Source organism: Parasteatoda tepidariorum, chromosome 12 (genome assembly GCF_982258835.1).
Source record: "Parasteatoda tepidariorum strain Cologne lab strain chromosome 12, Ptep-v5.0, whole genome shotgun sequence".
Taxonomy (NCBI): domain Eukaryota; kingdom Metazoa; phylum Arthropoda; class Arachnida; order Araneae; family Theridiidae; genus Parasteatoda; species Parasteatoda tepidariorum.
This window is the reverse complement of record NC_141766.1, coordinates 65,645,335-65,668,179: the sequence shown is the minus strand read 5'-3', so window position 1 is coordinate 65,668,179 and position 22,845 is coordinate 65,645,335. Positions and strand designations below refer to the sequence as shown.

Below are 22,845 nucleotides of genomic sequence, written 5' to 3'. Positions count from 1 at the left end.
AGAAATCTCCTGAATAAAAATCAATTCCATGTATGTTTAAATATAAATGTATTGCATATAAACTCATGCAAAACATGTAATTATTAAAAAACTACAATGCGTCTTATAATTTGATCTAATTATTACAGTATAATAATATAATACCTGATGTAATAAATATTTTATATTTTTATAATATTTAGTTTAATTTATCCCATAGTTGAATTTATATTATAAATCGCCTAATTTAATCTCTGTGTTCTGTTACCGAATTATTATTTGTGTTAAGTAAAGAATCTTCGCAAGAATCGTCTGTTGGAAGGAAAAAAAATCTTTATAAGACACTTTTCATGTTGTCAACAATATACCAATTTCGAAATTTAAACCTCAATGATAATTTGAAAAATGAATTTAATCTCGCTGCTCGAACAATATGATAGCATTAATGTATGATGGTGCACAACTTGCAACAAAAATAAGCAATCATAAGCGAGTGAAAACATGCCAAATCGGGACTGCCAAAAAAGCGAGTTCTTTCTAAATCTAGCAACCATGTGACCTCTTTTAACAATGCATTTATAAATAACTAAAACAAACTTTCTTTTCAAACTCACCAACAATACTTAATGTTATTAATTCCTTGTGAAATACTGCAAATTTGAGCTCAGATATTACAAAATTTATTTCTTTTATTAAAAACAAAATTATCTGATTCTAAATATCGCCTTGCTGAGAAAGCAGGTGTATACCTCCTAAACGGAAGTAAAGCAGGTTAAGATTGTTGTTGCTTAAATTTATATTGAAAACACCATTAAATATGTTTATGCAATATATCAATTGTTAGGAGAAAATTGATTTAAGGGTTTAAAATATCTAGCATTATTTGTTTTGCTTCATTTATATTTTTTCTTCTTAATATGATTTTGAATGTTAATCCCGAAGCATAGCAAAAACGGAATTTTATAGCTTAGTTTTTAGACAAATATTTTTTTCACGAAAATAACTATATAAAATGTCTTATTTCACATATTTAACTACTTGGTAGAACGAATGCCACATAGTGATGGGGAATGTCTTAGATTCAAATACGGGGTTTTTAAAAATTGTAAAATCCCATAAACCCATTTCTATTTCTTTCTCTTCCTTCAAGGAGTTGTTTTATTTAGATATATACAGGTAAGCCAATAACACCTTAAGGGACCTGCAATTTTTTCTATACAGTCAAACCCCGCGATAGCGAATCTTCTTGGGACCGAAATTTCGGTTCACTATAAGGCAAACAATTTTAACTAATTTTTCCGAACTGCTCCCTTTTATTACACATTATTTAAATGAATGACTGATGAAAAGAAATACAAAAATGATCAAACAATATGTAGTAACAAAAAAATTGCTAACTTTAATTTTTTATTGCTTATCATCCCTAAATTTTTTGTCTTGCGTACAAAAAATTTAGGGATGGCCATTATTCAGAAACGAGAAAATAGATAGAAGAAGTAAACAGAAAAAAATGGTAATGGCTACATTTCACTCAATAGATTATTTTAAAAATCGGCATATGTATTTCATGTAAAAATTACGAAACTACCAAAAAATGAAGAAAAATAAATAAATCTAAGACAGAAAAAAGTTCATTATATCCAATTTCCTATCTTCTTTTGGTTTACTATATCCACCAAAAATAATATTACATGTGTATATCAAGGCACGGGAGCGAACATTTCGTTCACTATATCCGGGAGTTTACTATAAGCCATGTTCACTATAGATGGGTTTGACAGTATATTTGCTTAAAGTTAAACTTCGATATAATCTCCCCATATATTAAAGGAAATATTGTGGTCTTAACACAGAGAATCGAACTCCCGTTCATCCAGATTATCCCTCTCGGCTCAATCATTTTCCCAGTTGTAACAAAATAAGTGGCTTTGAAAGATGTTAGCTTAAAAGAAGACGAAAATGAGAAGAAAACTCAGGACAAGCGACATAACTATTTTATTTTTAAAACACTATAAAAAAATAAAAAAAAGGTGGAACATAGCAATTTTAACGTAATTTAAATATTTTACAAAACACCCAAAATATTTTTAGAAATTTTTCTAAAAATCCTTCTAGACCTACTCAGTCGCTTAAATATTATACATCAGCAAAGTTTTGGAAATCTTAATATTTTTTGTTTCCTCAGTGCGTTCTTACATCAGAAGAATGCTAACTCCCCCCCCCCCCCTGTTTTTTTTTTGAATCAGACTTTTAATATAGGAATTTTGTTTCAGGATTAAATTCAAATAAAAATAGGTAACTTAACATTAAACAAAGATAGCTTTTTTAATATTCAGTAGAATATTTTCTTTAACATTTCTTCATTTTTCATCATTTTCATGTTTTTATTTAGTAGAATATTTTCTTTAACGTTACATCATTTTTCATCATTTTCATTAACTTTTCCTTAAATCTGACTTTTACTATAGGAATTTAGTTTTAGGATTAAATTCAAATAAAAATATGTAACTTAACATTAAACACAGATAGCTGCTTTAATGTTAAGTAAAGTATTCTTCAAAAATCTTTTTCCTTTTATATATTCAAAACACTTAAACTCTAAAATTTGTTTTCTAATTTTTTCCCCTTAGTTCAACTTTTATTCCACATTTGAAATTTTTCCTCGTGTAATTTTTTGATAAATTTAATTTGCTCCCCATTAAGTAACCCCTCCCCCCGTTAGGTGCCCACGTAATATTTTAGCATTAGCAATAATAAATAGGACCTTTTTAGATAATATGGCGCTCATTGTTTCATATGAAACCATATTTTCTTGAATATTACAGTTTAAAAAAGGATTCACAAATTTTACTCCAGTTAGTTCCAATTTTACTTTATTTTTTAACCGCCGTTGAACAGCAGATCCAAATTTGAGTTTACAACTACCAATGTTCAACTTTGTAGCCTTGTAAATTTAAACCCGATCCAAAAGACAAGGGAACTTCTGGATCAAGAATTGGGAGAAATTCGCCTTCATGGTAAACTTTTTGATGGAACTAACCCGCAAATCAGCAATTACATTGCATGGATATGAAAAACTATGAAAGCATTCTACGGTTAGCCTGATGGCAAGGGGACTCTAACCGATGATCCGTCGGCACTGTGGTCGGTGCGAACCGGATGTGGTATCCACCAGCCATCGCTGAGAACCGGGGTCACCTCATTGGGAGACGAGATCTGCTGAGCCACCATGGCTCAGTTAGGTCCAATTACACATACGCTATGTGTGAAAGATTAATAAAAATGAAGAAAGAACAAAACAAAAAAATTATGAATGACTTTTTATCTCACTTCCTTTTTTTGCATAGTGAAACTTATTATATAATTAAAGGAAAATTAATTCAACATAAAATGCACTGCATAAATAAATAAAACAAGTGCTTAGGGAACTAAAAGAACTATCACTGTTCCCCTTTCCTTTTATAAGCAATAGCTTTCCTCTGTTTAAAATGTCAACAGAACCATCTCTTTGTTGGCTATCTACTCATAAATTGTCTCAAATAGATATTTATTTAGAATTTCTAGGAAGAAAGATGTATTAAGCTCTTAGGGATACAAGTAAGAGGAGACTCTTGTTGATATCTTTTGTAAAGAGACTTTATCAGGCATATAATCATTCTAAATCTTCTCTCTCATAGTTCTATTCCACCATCATTTAAATTAGTCATCACCAGTTCAAAATTTTAATAAATATGAATATTCTGTTTACTTTTATTTTGTTTAATTAATTGTTTTAACTTAAATTATTAGTTTTTTATCAGTTTGACAATTTATTCGAAATAATTTTTATTTATTAAAGAACTCCAATTCTTAAAGAAGATTATCTTTAGATAACACGAACTCATTATAAAAATACATTTCGAGAGAGGTGAGCAAATGTTTGTATTAAATCACTTAATAAATTTATAATTTTATGTTTATGCACTGTAAGAGTCGTTAGATGTTTTCTTCATCTTTGTCAGCGCAACAACCCCTTGTAGGCCTTTGCTGTCTCAACTGCAGGCGCCTCCTATCCAATGCAACTCCCTTCCAATTTTCAAATAATTTTCGATGTCGTTGAGCCATCTAGTATATTTTTATGACTTTTTAACAATCTTGTTTTCATTTATCAATTGAATGTCACGTTTAATTTTATAATAAAAATTCACATATAATTTTATAAACAAATTTATATAAATATTGATTATTTTTAACCTAATACGAAAAATTAACATCAATTTACATTTCATTTTAATTAATTAAAAGGACGAAGAGATATTTTAAATGCAAAAGTTTCATTTAAAAAATTTCATATAATTTTATTATGCTCAGTAATAAAAACTGTAATAAAAATATATTTTAAAGAATGGGATAATTTGATTAAATTTGGGATAATGAAATTTAAAACTTTAATACCACTTTGTTTTTTCTATAACAATTCACCAGATCAATAATGATCCTGGTCCCGAAATTACTTATTGTTATTTTTAATTGATTTGCAATTTATTTTTTGGAAACAATATTTTAAATTTTCCATAAGTCTCTTACAAATATAATTTTTTTTTAATAAAAAGTTTCAAATGCGTCTTTGTAAACTTTTATTGTAGTTTTGTGTAGGTGTATTTACTTCTTTTATCAATGATTGAAAGGGAATATTATCGAAATCTGCGGATTAATATAAACATTTTAGAAGTGAAGAATTTAAGAGTTAAATTCTTATTCATTCACTTTGTAACGTTAAAATAGATTTAACAATTAAAATACTATACTACGAAATCCATTATTATTTTATATTAATATTCTAATGTCGTCAGTTTTTCATTCAAAGTGCTATTTTCGCAAATACAGTCATATATTTAAATGAAAAGATAAATAGCGTAATATTTTAATTTAATTCTTTCTAACAATAAATTTTCTTAAAAATATTTTTTATAAAAACTTTTCATAAAATTAAATTATTGTTTCTATTTTTATACATAATTTTAAAATTGGTGTAGGAAAATCAAAAATAATAATCTTATTTTATGAAAATATTTTTAGAGAAAAATAATTAATCTACCTTCCTTTTTGTATGTATTTAATAATGAGTTTTAATTAAATAATATTTCTTTTAAAAGCATAATTTGACTCTTAAATTATTTTTAAAAAAACATTTTAAATTTCCTGAAATATTAAATCATCCTAAAAACAAATAATAACTGAGAGTAAAATGGTTGAAAAGAAAGTGACAAACAATAACTTCCTCTTCAAAATATTTCAGAAACACATCAGCTGTAGATCACTTTAAAATCGATAATTCCTGATTTCAACAACAGGTGTTATTTCCTTTCAAGACCGGAGTCGGAGTTAACTCCTTACGAGTCAATATAAAACTTAGTCAGAATCTCCAACAGATGGAGCCACAGTTGTAATTTATCACTTTTTTTCAACAAAATCATATTAACTGAATCGGGGATCAAGAGAAAAAAAAATATTATGCTTTCTTGCTATTAAAATAATATATAAATATTGTAAACCTTTACAGCTTAAAAGAGGTGTACTCTTTATGAAATACTAACATTTTTCTTAACAAATAGGTAAAAAAGGATATGTTATAAACTAGGTTTTGAAAAATAAACACATTTAGCAGCTTTTATGTTATCAAAACATGCTATGCAATGGAATGTTTATACTAAATGTATTGTCATATTATGTATTTGAATATAAATTTTTAATGCCGCTTCATTGCTTCCTTTCTTCATCAAAGTCTTATTTTAATTTAAAATTGCATTACACTACATTAATTTATTTTATTTATTTATTATTACTTCGCTACATTTAAAAAACCGGGTTGAGAAAAAGGGAAGTAAACATTTTCAACGACCATGAACTTGTCGCTGTTGTTCCATCAACCCAGTTGGCAGGGGAATTGGCTGGCTGTTTAGATAACCGGCTTCACCCCCGACAGTTGATGGGCTATTCTCTTGTGTTTTCATTCTTCGAAAAGCAGCGAGAACGTAATTCTTCGAATTAAGCTTTCTTCGAATTTTAGACTCCACGATTCTTCAAATTGTTTACGAAATGAATCTAGATTCCCTGGAACCGACCCTAACTAATGATTAAAGCTGGTTCAAATGTAACGATCATGTCGTGAATCGTTTTGTCTATCGAAATCCTGGAAAAATGTATAGGAAAACAGGAGGTAAACGAATTCGCAGAAAACATGAAAGAAAGTTCCGGGACATGTTCTGGGATTGAAAAGTGAGTCAGCAGTATCGAATGAAAATATTCCATTCTACCTTCCAGGTATTTCAATGTTTGTTTTGGTTCCTTTCGAATAGCACCGATGCTTATATTCATTCGTTGCTTAGTACCCCTTTCTGGAATTTCCTTTTTCTTTGATTCTGTAAATTCAATCTCTAATCATTGATGTTTTCATCAGAAATTTATATAACTGATCGAAATTTACCATCTAAGAGTGATGGATATCTTAGAGTGAATTCTTGAAGCCTGATTGGTTTATTTACATCAGTGGGGGTGAAATCCGCATGATTATGTAACCTACCCGGAACACACTCACAGCTGACTGTTTGTATACATTTTCGATCATGGCTTTGTGGAGATCAGAGACTATAAATTGGGACTGGTTTGACCATCTTTATATTTGAAACGGGGAGTTCTTCTTGAAACATGGAAGGTCTCGCAGCTGTGATGGTTAGATTCCCTCAGCTGCAGTGTTGACATTCTATCAGCTGGTGAAAAATGTTGATCTCTTGGCCTGTGCTCTTTATTCCCTTCGTATTTTTAACATTCTGCGCTGCAATATGTATGAGTATGAAGCAAGGTAATTATTCTTTTATCTATTTATTGCAATTTTTTTTACAATAAAATAAATAAAAAAAGTTCAAACTATATTTTTTAAGTACAAAACAAGATTGGTATAGATTGGTATGGTAAAAACGATATTTAAAAATTATCAAAATTATTTTTGAATTAAAAAAAAAAGGATTGTGCTTTTCATAAAATTTGTATTCTTAACTTCTTACAATGTAGTATGTATGAGCATGAATCAAGTTATTTATTCTTTTATCTATTTAAATTTTTTTTACAATAAAATAAAAACTTGAAAAAAAAATTTTGAACTATTTTTATTTTAGATTGGTATTAAACAAGATTGGTATTAAACAAGATTGGTATTAAAGCGATATTTACGAGGATCAAAATTATTTTTGAAATAAAAAAAAAGGATTGTGCTTTTTATATTATTTGCTTTTTATAATTTTTTACACTGCAGTATGTATAAGTATGAATCAAGGTATTTATTATTTTATCTAATATAAATTTTTTGCAATAAAATAAAAACTAAATAAATATTTTTAAACTAAAATTTTTTGAATTAAAAAACAAGATTCATATTAAAACGACATTTAAGAAGAACAAAATTATTTTTGAATTGAAAAATGTTAATGGATTGTGCTTTTATTCTATTTATATTCTTAACTTCTTGCGCTGTAGTATGTATGAGTAAGAAGCAAAGGTAGCTATTATTTTAACAATATATTTAAAATTTTTAGCATAAAAATAGATCTTTACAAATATTTTAAAATTAAAATTTTCTGAAGAATGAAACAACATTGATTTATGAGGATCAAATAAATTTTTTTAATGAATAATATTTATGTATTGTGCTCTTTATTTTTATTCTTAACTTCTTGCACTGCATTATGTAAGAGTAAGAAGCAAGGTTACTATTTTTTATTAATATATTTAATATTCTTTTGAATTGCAAAATAAATGATATTTATGAGGATTAAAAATATTTTTAAAATTAATTATATTTATGGATTGTGTTGTTTATTCTCTTTGTATCTTTAACTTCTCTTGCTGCAGTATGTATGAGTAAGAAGCAAAGTAATTATTCTTTAATCTAATTTAAAATTTTTAACAGTAAAATAAAAACTTTAAAAATATTTTTAAACTAAAATATTTTTGAAATAAAAAACAAGATTGATATTTAAATGATATTTATGAGGATCTAAAATATTTTTTAAATGAATAATAATCATTGATTGTGTTCTTTATTCTATTTAATTCTTAACTTCTCGCGCTGCCGTATGTATGAGTAAGAAGAAAATTATTCTTTTATCTATATATTTAAAAAATTTAACAATAAAATAAAAACTTAAAAAATATTTTAAACTCAAATTTTTTTTGAAGTTAAAAGAATCAAAATTGAAGATCAAAATTATTTTTGAAATGTAAACATGTAATGGATTGTGCTTTTCATTTCTTTCCTATTTTTAACTTCTTACTCTGCAATATGTATATGAGTAAAAAACAAAATAATTATTCTTTAATCTATATTTTTCTTATTTTTAACTATAAATGTAAAATTTAGAAAATATTTTCTAAATTGAATTTTTGTTGAAGTTTAGAGCAAGTTTAAAATTAAAGAAAAAATATTTATAAGGATCAGAAATATTTTTAAAATTATAAATATTTATAAAGATTATATTACATTTTTTTCAATTTTCTATTTTTCGTTATCTTTTTTATTCTTATTTATAAATTTTTATTATTCTTATGAAATCAGATAAAGTTTTTGATTTATGAATAGAAATATTTTTCTTAAAATTTAAAATAGTCTTTTAATTAAATTTGACAATTAAATTTGATTTTTAAGTAAGTATTAAATATCCAGTTTTATTCTTTCAATCGTTATTGTGCAGCTTTTTAAAATTCTTTAGTTACAAGCCTATACGAAAAAAAGTCATATATAAAATTTTAAATAAAAAACTTTCTTTTGGGAAGAAAAGGATATTAATTAATTTAGCGATGACAAAAAACATTGTTACGAAAAACATTGTTCCATTATTTGATAAGGGGAGAAAATATTATTAACTTTGAAACACAAAAAACAACAAAAGTTTTTTATCAACATTTTGTTTTTAATTTTTCCTTAAACGAAACTTAATTTTTAATAAAGTGAAAGTTTTTTTCTTCATTTAATTTTTTTATTCGTCTGAAAGTTAATTTTTCTGTATACATTTATCTTTCTTTACATGATGTAGTTTTTCGTGTTTTAATTCTTTCAGACGCATGAAGATTGTCAAAAATACTGTCTAATGCTAAAACAAAAATTGAAATAATGGTGTCGAACAAGGATAAAGTTGTATAAAAAATTATTTAATCATTTTAATTAATTTTCCTACCATGTTCATTGAAAAAACGTATAAAACTTTAGATACAAAAAAGGTGAATACAAAAATAAACTTTATACAAAATAAGGAATCTAGTTTTAGGAATAAAACTTAATTCTAAAATAAGTTAATATTTCGCTGCTGATTGAAGAAATATTGTGGTAAAATTATGTATGGTTATAACATTTCTACTAAAAGAAAAACACAATACTTGTTAATAAACATTCACTTGCTATTTTTTCCGATCATGTGGTAGGTTCACCGGAAATTCTGGTCATTAAAATTATAATTCTTATTACTTCACATTTTATGAAAAATACAAAACTAAAAAGTAAATTTAACAGAATAAATGCTTTTTATGCCATATTCTAAGGTTATATGATAAAATTACCAAATTTCAATACATTAACCAAATTTTATCCCATATTATAAAACCTATTTTGTTAATTTAACTAAAATCGTCTTCAATGCGGTAAAAATTACCAACCTTTTTGGTGGTCCAGTAGAACCAGAAACACGGTAAATTTTATCCTAATCTTGTAGTTTTGACCATATTTTTTCCCCCTCTGTGTAATATTTCCATAATTTCCATAAAGTATCCTTTTAAAATGTTTATTTCTGCGTGAAGTTTAGGAAGGATAAAGAATTTGTAAATGTTATATGTATTGAGAATTAGAAATGAAAAAGAATTCTATCATTTTAAGATTAATAAAAATGTTTGAATACTTTCATTAGTGAAACTAGCGTCTAAAAAGACGCACACATAAGGAGTTATTTGGGCAGTTGAACTAAAGCAATTGTCTAGAATAATTTAGTGAAATAATCTAACTTTTTTTCCATTTGATAAATAAATTATACAGTTTAATAATATTTTTTTTATCATAATCGTTATTGGCTAAAGTTTGACTTCAATCGCCTATTTCGCCATTATCTTGACTTTAGAATCTAACGAAATATGCAGTATTTAGTTATTTTAATTAATTCCACATTATAAAATTGTGAAATTGTCCTCGAAAATGTACATATCTTTTTTTTTTAATAGGGATTCTTAAGCCTTTCGGTAACAGCACATTTCTATGGAAAATTTTAGTCTTTCCAGACATAAGCAAATGTGACCTTAGACTGTATTGTGTGCAGAATAAAAAGTGGACAACCCTGAGTAATTTCTGATCTAATGATTTACGTTCTAGGGCTTAAGAGTTCGAGGGGATGATTTAAAATATGCTATTTAATTAATACAAGCGATATTTTAAATTATGAAATCAGACTCAAAAATGTAGTTTCTCTGAATACCCTTTATTCAAATCATTCGGGTTTCTGACTCCCAAAATATAGGGGGTAGCCGCATCTGAGAAATATGGTACCCATAGTTTGGTCAGGAAAGCTGTCCAAAGTTTCGATCCCTTAATTTTAATTTTACGTTTTGCGTATTTCGCCATACCATGAGTATTTCTTAAGCAAATTGAAATTTTTTTTAGCACAGTTATAAAACTTGTTTATCCAAAGATAATTCCATGCAAAAAATAAATTTTAGTAAATATTTATTATTTTTTGTTATTTTATTTAATTACATTCGAAAAAAACTGAATTGTAAGGTATGCAATTTTTACAGAATTTAAAAAATTGCGCAAAAAAAGTTGCCTTCAAAGTATGTAAATTCAAAGGGCGAAGCGAAATCGCTTGCGTAGTTTCTGAGAAAACGAATTTTAGAAAAGTCGTTTGTATAAATTCAATTTCTCAGGAACTATTCAACGGATTTCACTCAAATTTTAGATTTTGCTATGTGAAATTAAGTACTTTGAAATGTTGAAAGAAATTTTATGTCTTGCAATTCAAATTTTTTCGACTGTTATTGAATAAAGTAATAAATATTTGCTGAAATTTATTTTTTGCATCGAATTATCTTTAGATATACGAATTTTATAATAATTTTTCATTTAGCTTATAAAGCTCTCGAGATATTGCGAAATACGCAAAAAAATAAAACTAACATAAAGGGGTTCATACTTTACTCTCCTGACCAAACAATGGGGAGAATATTTCCCAGATTGTGGCTATATTTTAAGAATCAGAAACCCGAATGATTTAAAAAAAAGGTATGCTGTTCAGAGAAAGTACGTTTTTGTGTCTGATTTCGTAACTTAAAATATTGTGTGGTCTAATTAATTAGCATATTTGAGGTAACCCCCTTGAGCTACTAAGAATGAGTCCTTGAACGTGAAGATCCGATCATTAGATCAAAGGTTATTCTGGGTGGTTCATTTTTTTATTTTGAGCACCGTACATTCTTCTACGGGAAGCGACATCTCTTTAAAGAAAAGTGATTGATTAATAATTAAAAACAACCACCTATTTTATGATTCATTTCTAGTGGTTTGTAACATTTGTTGAATTAGTATTGTCAGACGGACTACAATACACAAGAATGGGTTAAACATATTTCGTGACAAAAATCAAAAATATTTTTAAAAATTGATTATGAAAGGTTGTTAATATTTAGTTTTTAATATTACTTCGATAAATATCCAATTGTTGGGTGATCTATTTTTCATTTCTGAAAAGGGTGTAACACTTTTTTTAAAACTATGATAACAGGTTGCGGATGACACAGAAAACAACTAAAGTTGGAAAAAACTTAACTTGGAAAAAAAGTGCAATTTTTCTATCACTGACTTAGTTTAATTGCAATTTTTCCACCATTGAAGTTAAAATTTTGACTTATATTCACACGATTATTAAAGAGAAGTGAAGTAACTCGAGAAGCTGAACATTCTACGAAATTTTTCATTAACAATACTGTTTTCACTACAAAATTGTTTTTGTTTCGTAAAAGTTTTGCCTTAAAAAGTTACAACTCTTTTATAGTCTACTGAATTAGGCAAAACAAAGAGCAATCACCTTGTTTTTTTTTTTATTGAAGTTCTGGAAATCTTTCTAAGACTACCCATAAATTCCAGAATCCGATAAGTCTAGTATGGTTAGATTCTTTGTATACAAACTCATGTTAAATGCTTTGTATGCAACATACTCGAGTTAAGTTCTTTGCATTCAGCAAAGTTAGTTAATCCGAGTTAAGTTCTTTGTATGCAGCATATCAGAGTTAAGTTCTTTGCATGCAGCATTTCCGAGTTAAGTTCTTTCTTTCTATGCAGCATATTTGAGTTAAGTTCTTTGTATGCAGCATATCCGAGTTAAGTTCTTTCTTTCTATGCAGCATATTTGAGTTAAGTTCTTTGTATGCAGCATATCCGAGTTAAGTTCTCTGTGTTCAACATATTCGAGTTAAGTTTTTGTATACAGCATACTCAAATCAAATTATTTGTATGCAGCTTACTTGAGTTAAGCTCTCTGCATGCAGCATACTTAAGTTATATAAATAAATAAATCGTTCCTGGAATACTTTTGAATTCACAGTCGTCATTAATGTATAATTTAGCCATTTTTTTGGATCAAAAACTCGCTCAGCTTTTATGAAGTTTAATGATAATGATGGCTGCGTTTTTTTATACGCCTAGTTCTCGAAGTGCGTTAAGTCATTTAATTACGGGATATTTTACGGAGAAAAGTATTCTGGTAAAATTACCTCACTGTATGGTATAAAATAATTCTGGTAAAAATTTCTGGTCAGACATTTCAGGTAAAAATAAGGAAGAAAAATTCTGGTTAATAAAACCAAAATATAGGGTATTTATATCATTCATTTGGTTATCTTTCTGTTCATATGGTAATGGCTTACAGGAAATTCAGGTTTTCAAAATTATAGTTCTTATTACCTCACCTTTAGTAAAAATTACATAAATGAAAAGTAAATTTAACCGAATGAATGGTTTTTATGTCATGCTCTAAGATATCATCATAAAATTACCGAATTTTAGAACAACTACCAAATTTTATCACACATTATTAGGCCGTATTTTATTGTTAGTTTTATCAAAATCATTACCTAAGCGCTTTGGTAAAAATTACCGAGCTTGTTGATGTTCCCAATAGAGTCAGAAACATGGTAAATTGTACCATGTTCTAATAGTTTTGACCATACTTTTTAACTGATATTGGAAAGTTTTTGTCATTTTATAATGACTTCAACCATGAATAAACGTCATGTCAAAACACCTGCGTCAGAAACTGTATCTGCATGGGTCAGAAAAATTTTCTGCATTTCATTTCCAACGATATGATGGTGGCTATGACATTAGCATGGCGCACGAGCCGCCTTTTCTTCCCAGACAAAATGATTATTGTCAATTTGAGCTGGATAAGCTTCAAGGTGTCGCTGCACCGTGAGCCCTAATCATTCACAACCACATAATTTACCCGTCTTCGCTGCTCACAAATGGTCACCTAAATGATAAATATTAAGCAAGTGAGCTATATTAAATATTTTACTAGAAAGCTTAAAGAAAAACTTTAATTTTTCTTAAAAATTTCTAAATAGCGATCATGTTTTAATTATGAAACAAATGTAAATGTTAACCCTTTAATGGACCCTTTATTTCTAGTAAAGGTAAATTAAAGTATTTTTGGAATTGAAATTGTTTTAAGAACAGTAACTGATATAAAAAAATAAAAAAAACTCATTTAGTTTATAAAAATGCCACTTTTTTGGTGGTAAATATATTTAACATGACCTATTAGGAATTTACTGACTTTTATTTTTCTTTATTTGCAAAATAAATTCCTTAAATGCTACAAACTTCAAAAGGAATTATGTATTTTATAACTTTTATACGTTTTTTAAATGTGACAAATGGTTACCAATTTTATTCAAACTCACTTCAAGAAAGCTGAAGTTATTGAAAAATGGAAACCTAAATTAAAAGTGGTAAAACGTGGTGGTAAGTATACTTACCACGGGCTTCAAAAGGGTTAATAAAAAACTTATTTATATTTTGAAAATAATATACTAAGTCTTATAATTTTAACTTTAATGAAATAGTTTTGTTATACTCTTTAATGTAATATACATACACACTCGCGCAACTTTAACAAAAAGTCACAGCTGCTAACGTCTTTAAACTTTTAAGACACTTCCCCGAATAAAAATAAAATTTGTAATTTATTATTTAAATGCAACTCCTCTGAACGATTCACACTGCGTAATATTCAAAAAGTCCCAATTTGCAATATCCAACTATGTTTTTAGTCGTAGTAAAAATTTCCACAGCCAATGTGTAATAGCAATTTAAAATTTTTTATTCTATCATTCGTTTTGTTTTAAATGAAAAACCAACATTTCTTATGAGATTCATTTGAGATAAATATTTAAGACATTAAATTTCATTTAATAGACAGAAGATTGAAAAACAGCATGCAATGTCGGATTTTATTTATTGTTTTTAAAATAAAATTTCTTTTCTCATGTTACGGCTCTTGAAAGTAAAATGACACCATCTAAAGAAATATTCATCACCAGTAATAGACCATATCATAGATGTATCATTCGTAACTCTTTTATGATATTTCTTTCGAGCTTTATGGGGGAAGAATTCGTTGCATTGATTTGTTTGGTCGTAATATTTATCCGCAATATTTTCCCTTCTTTCAAATTGCTGCGACAAATGTTTTTCTTTGAGAACACTTTTTAGTTCATTTCCCGTTTTCTCGCGTAAGTCGTTTATTTAGAGGAGGGAAAAATAAATCGCTATGGAAGAAAATCCTTCATGATTTGTGACTTGATCTCTGAAGAGTGCTAAGCCGATTGTGAGTACACCTCTGCTGCTGCTGTTTTTTTTTTTTTTGTTTTTTTTTTCGAGCTCAAATGGAAAGACGCTTTTTCGTTGAAGTTCAAAAGCAGGAAGAAAAGAAAACGTTTGATTTTTTATTCTTTCTTATCATTTTTATACTTAAAATAATTTAAAAATAATTCTAGACAAAAAATTTTCAAACACGCAGTTATTAACTTTCTTAAATTCTTTAGCTCATTTTTGTATTTGATACATCATTATTTTTAATTATTTTTATTAGCTCCAGTGTTAGACCGTATCATAGATGTATCATCCGTATCGCTTTATGATATTTGTTTCGAGCTTTATGGCGAAAAATTCGTTGCACAGATTTGTTTGGTCGTAACATTCATTCGCAATATTTTCCCTTCTTTCAAATTGTTGCGACAAATGTTTTTCTTTGAGAGCACTTTTTAGTTCATTTCCCGTTTATTTAAGGGGGGAGGGGGAAGAAAAATAAATCACTAAGGAGGATAATTCTTCATGATTCGTGACTTGATCTATGAAAAGTGCTAAGCTGCTTGTGTGTACTCCTCTGCTGCTGCTTTTTTTTTTTTTTTTAAATTTATTTTCTTTAGCTCAAATGGAAAGACGCTTTTTCGTTGAAGTTCAGTAGCAGGATGAGAAGAGAAGCTCATTCTACTTTCTGCGTTTGATTCATTTTTTTCTGGCTTGTCATTTTTATACTAAAAATAATTTAAGAATAATTCTGGATATAATTTTTTTAAACAAGCTGTTAATTATTAATTTAAAAGTTCTTCTACTCATTTTTGTGTTGTATAAATATTTCTTTTAATTATTTAAATCCTTATTTTTTTGTATTATTTAAATAAACAATATACTCAAAAACCTTTTCAACTTAAGCAAAATAGTTTTTTATGACGAAACACTCGTAAGAACTTGATGAATTATGTCTCTGTTTAAAATCAGTAAAAGACCAGTCCTTGAACAACTTTAAATATTTTCAAAGAAAAACTATCCTTATTTTTATGAACCCATTAGCATCAAAAATGTTAATAAAGTACAAAAGTTTGAAGATAGAAATTAATTTATGTCTTAAAGTAGAGAGTTGCATGTTTTTGTATTAAAAAGTCATAATCCATTTTAAATGTTTCTTAACGTATACTGATAATACTGAAACATACTGGTGTATAAAAAATAGCTCTGCTCTTCAAATTATTTCGTATAAATATACTTTTAAGAATATGTTTTGAGAACACATTTACATATTTGTATTAACTTACGAAGATTTTTTTTATAAACTATATGCTATTTTTTCTACCCTAACCATGTAAATTCTCTAAAATAATCTCATATTTTAGTACCTGGGAGCTCTAATACTAAAAGTATAATTAGTTAAGTTGCTACTTTTTATAAACAATTGTATTAATTTTTTGGCTTCCTTTTCTTATATTTTTTTTATGAAGATAATTTTTTAGAAAGTTTTCGTTTTTTTTTTTCTTTCAATTTTTAACGCTTTACTATAAAGTTATCCTTTTTATTTTCTTTGATGATGCGTCACTTTTCATAAAAAATTTGAAATGTAATGTGACAGCCTACTCGGACCTATCTCGTACGCAAAATTATTAATATTTCTTTTAAGTTTAGTAATTTTTACTTAAGTGTATGGTTATAAGAACTGTAATTTTGATAGAAAGAACTTTCAGTAAACCGTTACCATATGAACGGAAAAATTATGATACAAAAGATTTAAATACCGTATGTTTCCGTTTAATAACCAGAATTATGCTTTTTTTTTTTTTTTAGCCAGATGTGTCTCAAGCATGCAGTATGGAAATTTTAGCAGAATTTTTTCTTCTTTTACAGAGTGAATAATAACGCAATAATTCATTTCTGAACGGCATAGTTTCTTTTTATTTAATTAAAATATTTTTTTTTATTTACGGAATTGGACAACCGGGTTCCTTTTTTCAATTAGTGACAACTGACTGGTAATGATGTTGATAAAATTAATTGATTTTGGTTATCAACCATATGAATTTATCTGTCGAATTTTGGAAAACTTTGTATACATTTTAGGAGGACCTGTATAACCTATTTCGTTTTTGTTGTACATAACTCATGTGTTCGAAAATTGTTAAACAAAATTCTATAATTATAAGAATATCGGTCAAAAAATATTCTTTAAAAATTAATTTACCATTTAAATAATTAAAAAATATAAGAGCAATTTAAATAATATTGTAAAAACTACCAGAATATGATAAAATTTACCGAGCCTTTAGCTCCACGGGATTACCAAAAGCTCGATCACTTTTACCGAGCTTGAATTATTACAGAAGCGCTTTCGTAAAGATTTTGGTAAAATTAACAATAAAAGATATTTCAATAATAAGCAATAAAATTTGGTAAATCTGGTAAAATATGATAATTTTATGATATCTTAGATCATGGCCTAAAAAAACATTTTTTCGGCTAAATTTACTTTTCAGCTTTGTATGTATTTTTTACTAAACGTTTGGTAATAAGAACTTCCAACTTTGAAAACCTGGAGTTTTAGTAAACCATCAATATTTTTCTATTAGAACAATATAGCTGATCTGATTCGCTGTGATTCATGGGATAAAGCGTTCGCCTACCAATGAGGTGAACCGGGTTCGAATCTCGGCTATGGCTGTTCAATACGAATTCCGCATCCGGCTTGCACGGACCACAGTGCTGACGTGAATTCTCTGTAGTAGTCGGTTCATGCGTTAGAGTCCCCTTGCCGTCGGGCTAACCGTGAGATGTTCTCGTGGTTTTCCTCTCCGTGTAACGCAAATGCGGGTTAGCTCCATCAAAAGCTCAACCAAGAAGGCAAATTTCTCCCAATACTTGATCCAGGAGTTCCCTTGTCTTCTGGAGTGGGTTCAAAATTACAAGGCTAAGTAGTTGAGCATTAGTAGTCGTAAACCGAAAAATTGGGTCGGCTGTTCAACGACGGTTATAAAATACATAAAAAAAAAAACGTTACCATATGACAGAAAAAATTACCAAATGAATGGTTTAACTAGCATATATTATGGTTTAATAAACAGAATTATAGTACTTTTTTTTTTTACTGGAAATCTCATTATCATACCAGTACAGTACTTATATCAGATTCTTTTTTCTCCGTGTACAGAGTCAATAATGATACAATACTTAACTTCCAAACAGAGAAGGGAAAAAAATTCTAATTAAAACATTTTTTCGGACTTAGGAAACGGGACTTCCTTTTTTCAATTAATGACTTCTCTTAAAGAAACCCTCTAACCTCGGAACACAATTGATTCTTTGTGAAAATAAAGAAGAGAGCAAGAAATGTGATGTTATTGGAACATCTAGATGAAAACACTTCCAATTGATGAGATGTTTCTGGGGTTTCTTATCGATTGAAAGCGGATCACAAACAAAATTTTAATTTGAGAGAAATTATTTGTATCTATTTTCACAAAAGAACAAAACAGTTTTGCAATAAAAACGAAAGTTTGCAATGAAGTTAATACGAGAAAAAATATTCAAGAAAAATAAAATAATAATATTTTGACCATCATTTTGAAAAGTACTTCTTTAAATTGATTAAAGCCCCGGCTCACTATAACCGGGAGTTCACTATATCCATACCACAAATCATTTTGGCTCTTCCTTTTATTGCACATTATTTAAATAAATGACCAATAAACAGGGATGAAATGAAATACAAAAATGACAATATGTAGTAGCAAAATATGTGCTAAATTTTATTACTCTTCGTCTTGGGTACAAAAAATTTAGGGAAGGGAAATTGAGATAAAAGAAGCAAACAAGAAAAAATGCTTACGGCTATACTCCACTCTATAGATGGTTATAAAAATCGGTATATATATTATATTTAAAAATTTCAAAATTACCAGGAAACGAGGGAAAAAATCAGTCGAAGACAGAAAAAAGTTCATCATATCCAACTTCCTCTCTCTTTTCAGTTCGCTATATTGACAAAAAATAACATTATATGTGAATAGCAAGACACGGCAGTGAACGTTTTGTTCACTATATCCGAGAGTTCACTATAAACCGTACTCACTATACCGCGGTTTGACTGTATTTGAGTTTTTGAATCTAAAGACTTGAGTGACGATTTTTAAAGCTAGCTTTTAAACCTAGCTAAAGACGTTGCACGTGTTGAATACTTATACATTATGACTTCAAAGACGAAAATAATCATTTCATTATTGAGCTTATTGAATGTATTTGTTTATTTTGTTTATACAGACGCGGTGACTCAAAAGATAGAGCACTCGCCTCTCAATGAAGTCACCCAGGTTCAAATCCCAGTACGAATTCTGCCCCCGGCTCGTGTCGACCGTAGTGCTGACATAAAATATCTTCAATGATAAACGGATCATGGGTTAGAATCTCTATCCGGGAGAAGTTTTGTGGTTTTCCTCTCCATGTTATGCAAGTGCAGGTTAGTTCCATCAAAAATCCTCCACGAAGGCTAGTTTGAACCAATGCTTAATCCAGGAGTTTGCTTGTCTTCTGGGTTGGGTTCAAAATTAAAAAGCTACGGAATTGTACAGTGAAAGTCGTAAACTCTGAATTGGATCGGCTGCTCAACGCCGGTTATTAAATATAATAAAATTAGAATGGTGTGATATGCATACCTGCCAACTCTTCCGGATTTTCCGGAAGATTTTGTTTTCATATTTAAAGTGGTAGTAAATATATACTATTTTTTCTTTTATAAATTTAATTTTTAAATGATTTTGATCACCACTATTCTTACAAAAATTAAGCACATATATTAATATGCGTTACTATCATGGTTGTCAACTTAAGTTTGCTCATATACAACGCATTTGTTTGCTTAAAATTGAAGTTTTAATTCCATTTTAATACCACTGGAAAAAATAATAATGAAAGGGATTAGAAGTTGGCAGGTATGGATATGCATTATTTTGCAGTCCGCGACGTCATCTGTTGATGAACTTTTTAGCAAAATATATATATATATATATATATATATTATATATATATATATATATATATATATATATATATATATATATATATATATATTAAAAATACACAGGTATCCGAAGCACAGCTCAGAGAACCTTACTTTTCCATCTCCTATTGTTTCCTCTGATTGGTTTTTCAAATCATCAGTCATTTTTAGGACACCTACTACAAGTCTTTAACTTACTGCACCAATCAATTTCCTTACGTTCAACTACAACAAGTACTTTTAATAAAATGGCGACTGTGAGGAAAAAAATAATATTTAGATTTAAAATTTGCTTAAATATTTTTAAAAAGTTAAACTTGTAATAAAAGATTGGGTTCGCAACAAAGATGTGTTTCAAAATGAAATTCCACTTGCATCTTCAAGGTTTCCCAGGGCTAAAGGGAGAATAGAGAAAAACTGGAAAATATAGGGAATTTAAATAACTGGGGAGAATGCAGGGAATTTTGAGTTTTTCCTGGGAAAATACACGGAATTTTTTTCTTATTTTCGTCTCTTAAAAAGTGTTGACCACTCAATATTTAATCTATTCCAGAAAGAAACCAGAATTTTCTTTCTATTCTCACGAAGATGTTTCTACTAAAAACCTTTTTTCATTGCAGTTTCAAACCTTTCATTCTAAGTTATTAAAAATTATTTTTAAAGCTTTCTTACAAAGCATTGTCACTTAGGATAAATGACGCTTTAGCTGACTTGCGATAGGATCAAATTGCATTGTCCATTAAAATTTCATGACAAGGTGGATTTTAGCTGAGCATGTAAGACTTTGCGAAAAGAAACCTTATAATTACCTAGATTTAAGATTATTTTCACCTTTAGACTAGCTTTACTAAATGATTTTTTTCACGTTTGAAAACCCTAACTCAGCCTCGATTTAAGGTTTTTATATACAGGGTTATTCATAATTCCCTCCGGGCAGGAACTGGACTATCGCATTGATGTATGTCGTGTGACTAAGGGTTCACACATAGAACACCTGTAATGTATGTAAGTAAAGCTTGAATAGTTTCGGAATAATTATGTTTCTTTTTTTCATATTCGTCTTCTTTTTTTTACTATAACCAGAGTTGGGGTTTTGGACGTGCTAAACTGGTTTTGGACAGGACACGTGGGTTTTACTGTCTTAAACTGGGTAAAAATGTCCTAAACTGGGTAAAACTGTCCTAAACTGGGTTAAACTGTCTTAAACTGGGTTAAACTGTCTTAAAGTGTCCAAAACCTTGAACTTTGGTAAAAGGTAAAAATTCTATAGGTGTAACCATTGTACACATAATAATTACATGTATCAATAAATATTTGATATTTTTTATACAATTTACTATAACTTATTAAAGGAAAATAATATAATAGGAAAAGGTTTATAATTTTTGAAGCTCCACAATTCATTGAACAACAAAAGTGAATAACAAACCTTTAAATATAAATATGGTTTTAATACTGATAAATAATATTTTTGCATAAGGATAAATATGGCAATATTAAAAAATAATAATTTTTCTTAAAAAAATACTCAATTTGTTCAAAAATTAACCTTTCATTTTCCACAATATTTTTTTTTTAAAAAATGTTTTAATTTCTGCATCACAGGATGATAAAAAAGACATCTATTTTTTAAAAAAATGTTTTTTAAATATAAATATATTAGTTTAAATTGAAAATACAAAATAACTGAAAAATGTATTAACACTTTTGAAGAGCATAACATCAGTTTCAGTTACTGACACTGGTGATGTATCACCACTATGCTAAAAGAATTGAACGTGAATGAAATAAAAGTATTCTTGAATAGTACTATAGATAAATAAACCTGTTTATGACCAACCAAGCACTTAGTCCCTAATATTTTAACCTGTATGGCAAGGCCAAACTTCAGTTATGTACTATTGAATGAGAGGACCAATTGAACTTGATTACTGATTAATCTTCCTTTGTTTAAAATTGAAGAGTCAAACAATATCAATAAAACATTATACTTTTAAAAACAAATATTCTCTGGTATATTTAATTATCAATATGTTATGAGTTCTACGTTTATTTTAACTCTTAAATATTGTTCAGATAAAATTGTGACATAATTTGAGTAAAAGAGTTTTGGACAAAGGGGTTTTGGACAGGACGGTTTAAACCAGGGTTTAAACCTGGATTAATCCATTCTGTCCTAAACCTTGCCAACCCTGACTATAACGCTTCGAAACCCCGGAGGGAATTATGAATAACCCTGAAGAATGGTTGTTCTCCAAGGTTTTGGATCAGGGTTATGTGCGTAGAATAAAGCAGATTGACACAGATCTCGTTTTAAGGTTAGAAGGTTTACACGTAAACCGTATTGCAAACCTTTTTAGGTTTACATTAAAAGGTTTTTGTTGAGTGAAAATAAGCCTTATTTTGCTATCTGGGTATGGGATATTTGAGAATCATATTTCAGCTATATTAAACTATTTCATTTACAATAATTTAAGTGCGTTAAGGGGGGACCCCACCCTGAATATTTCAAAATTTCGAATATATTGCATTTTTCGAATCTTTGTACCCTTCCTAATGTCTGTCTAAAACGATTTCTCGGTACCTAACTTCGTTTGGAAGTTATACAGGAAAATAGAGAGTCGTCGCTAAGCAGATAGAAAGGCCCGCTCGGCCGGATTAGGAGGGGCGACATTCTTTTTGTGTCTCATCCATTCTGTTGACTGTATATAGAAACTTATTGTAGGCATTTCATTTATCGACCATTATATATATTAAATTAAACGTTTTCCCCTACCATTAGTCAAAACTTTAAACAAGTTTTTCTCAAAACGCTGGCCTAAGGTTTTTCTCATGATCTATACAACGAAGTAAGCTGTTCATTATTTTGAATTACGTAAAAATATATTCTTTAGAAAGTAGCATAGGATAATTTTGATATTTTTATATTTCTATTTTATATTAGTATTTTAATGAATACTTTTTTAATGAAAAACTT

At 28.2% G+C, this 22,845-nt stretch overlaps 1 protein-coding gene across 2 annotated transcripts in view; it reads left to right on the top strand.

Annotated features, from left to right (window-relative positions):
* Nucleotides 1-5,863: 5,863 nt before the first annotated feature.
* Nucleotides 5,864-22,845, top strand: part of LOC107445643 (disintegrin and metalloproteinase domain-containing protein 10) — a 79,273-nt gene continuing 62,291 nt past the window's right edge. The window contains exon 1 of one of the 2 annotated variants that reach the window (XM_043046195.3): nucleotides 5,864-6,820. In XM_043046195.3, coding sequence (XP_042902129.2) covers nucleotides 6,739-6,820 — 82 coding nt within the window. In that variant the 5' untranslated portion in view covers nucleotides 5,864-6,738. The remainder of the gene's footprint in view (nucleotides 6,821-22,845) is intronic. The other variant, XM_043046194.3, reaches the window with a different exon arrangement.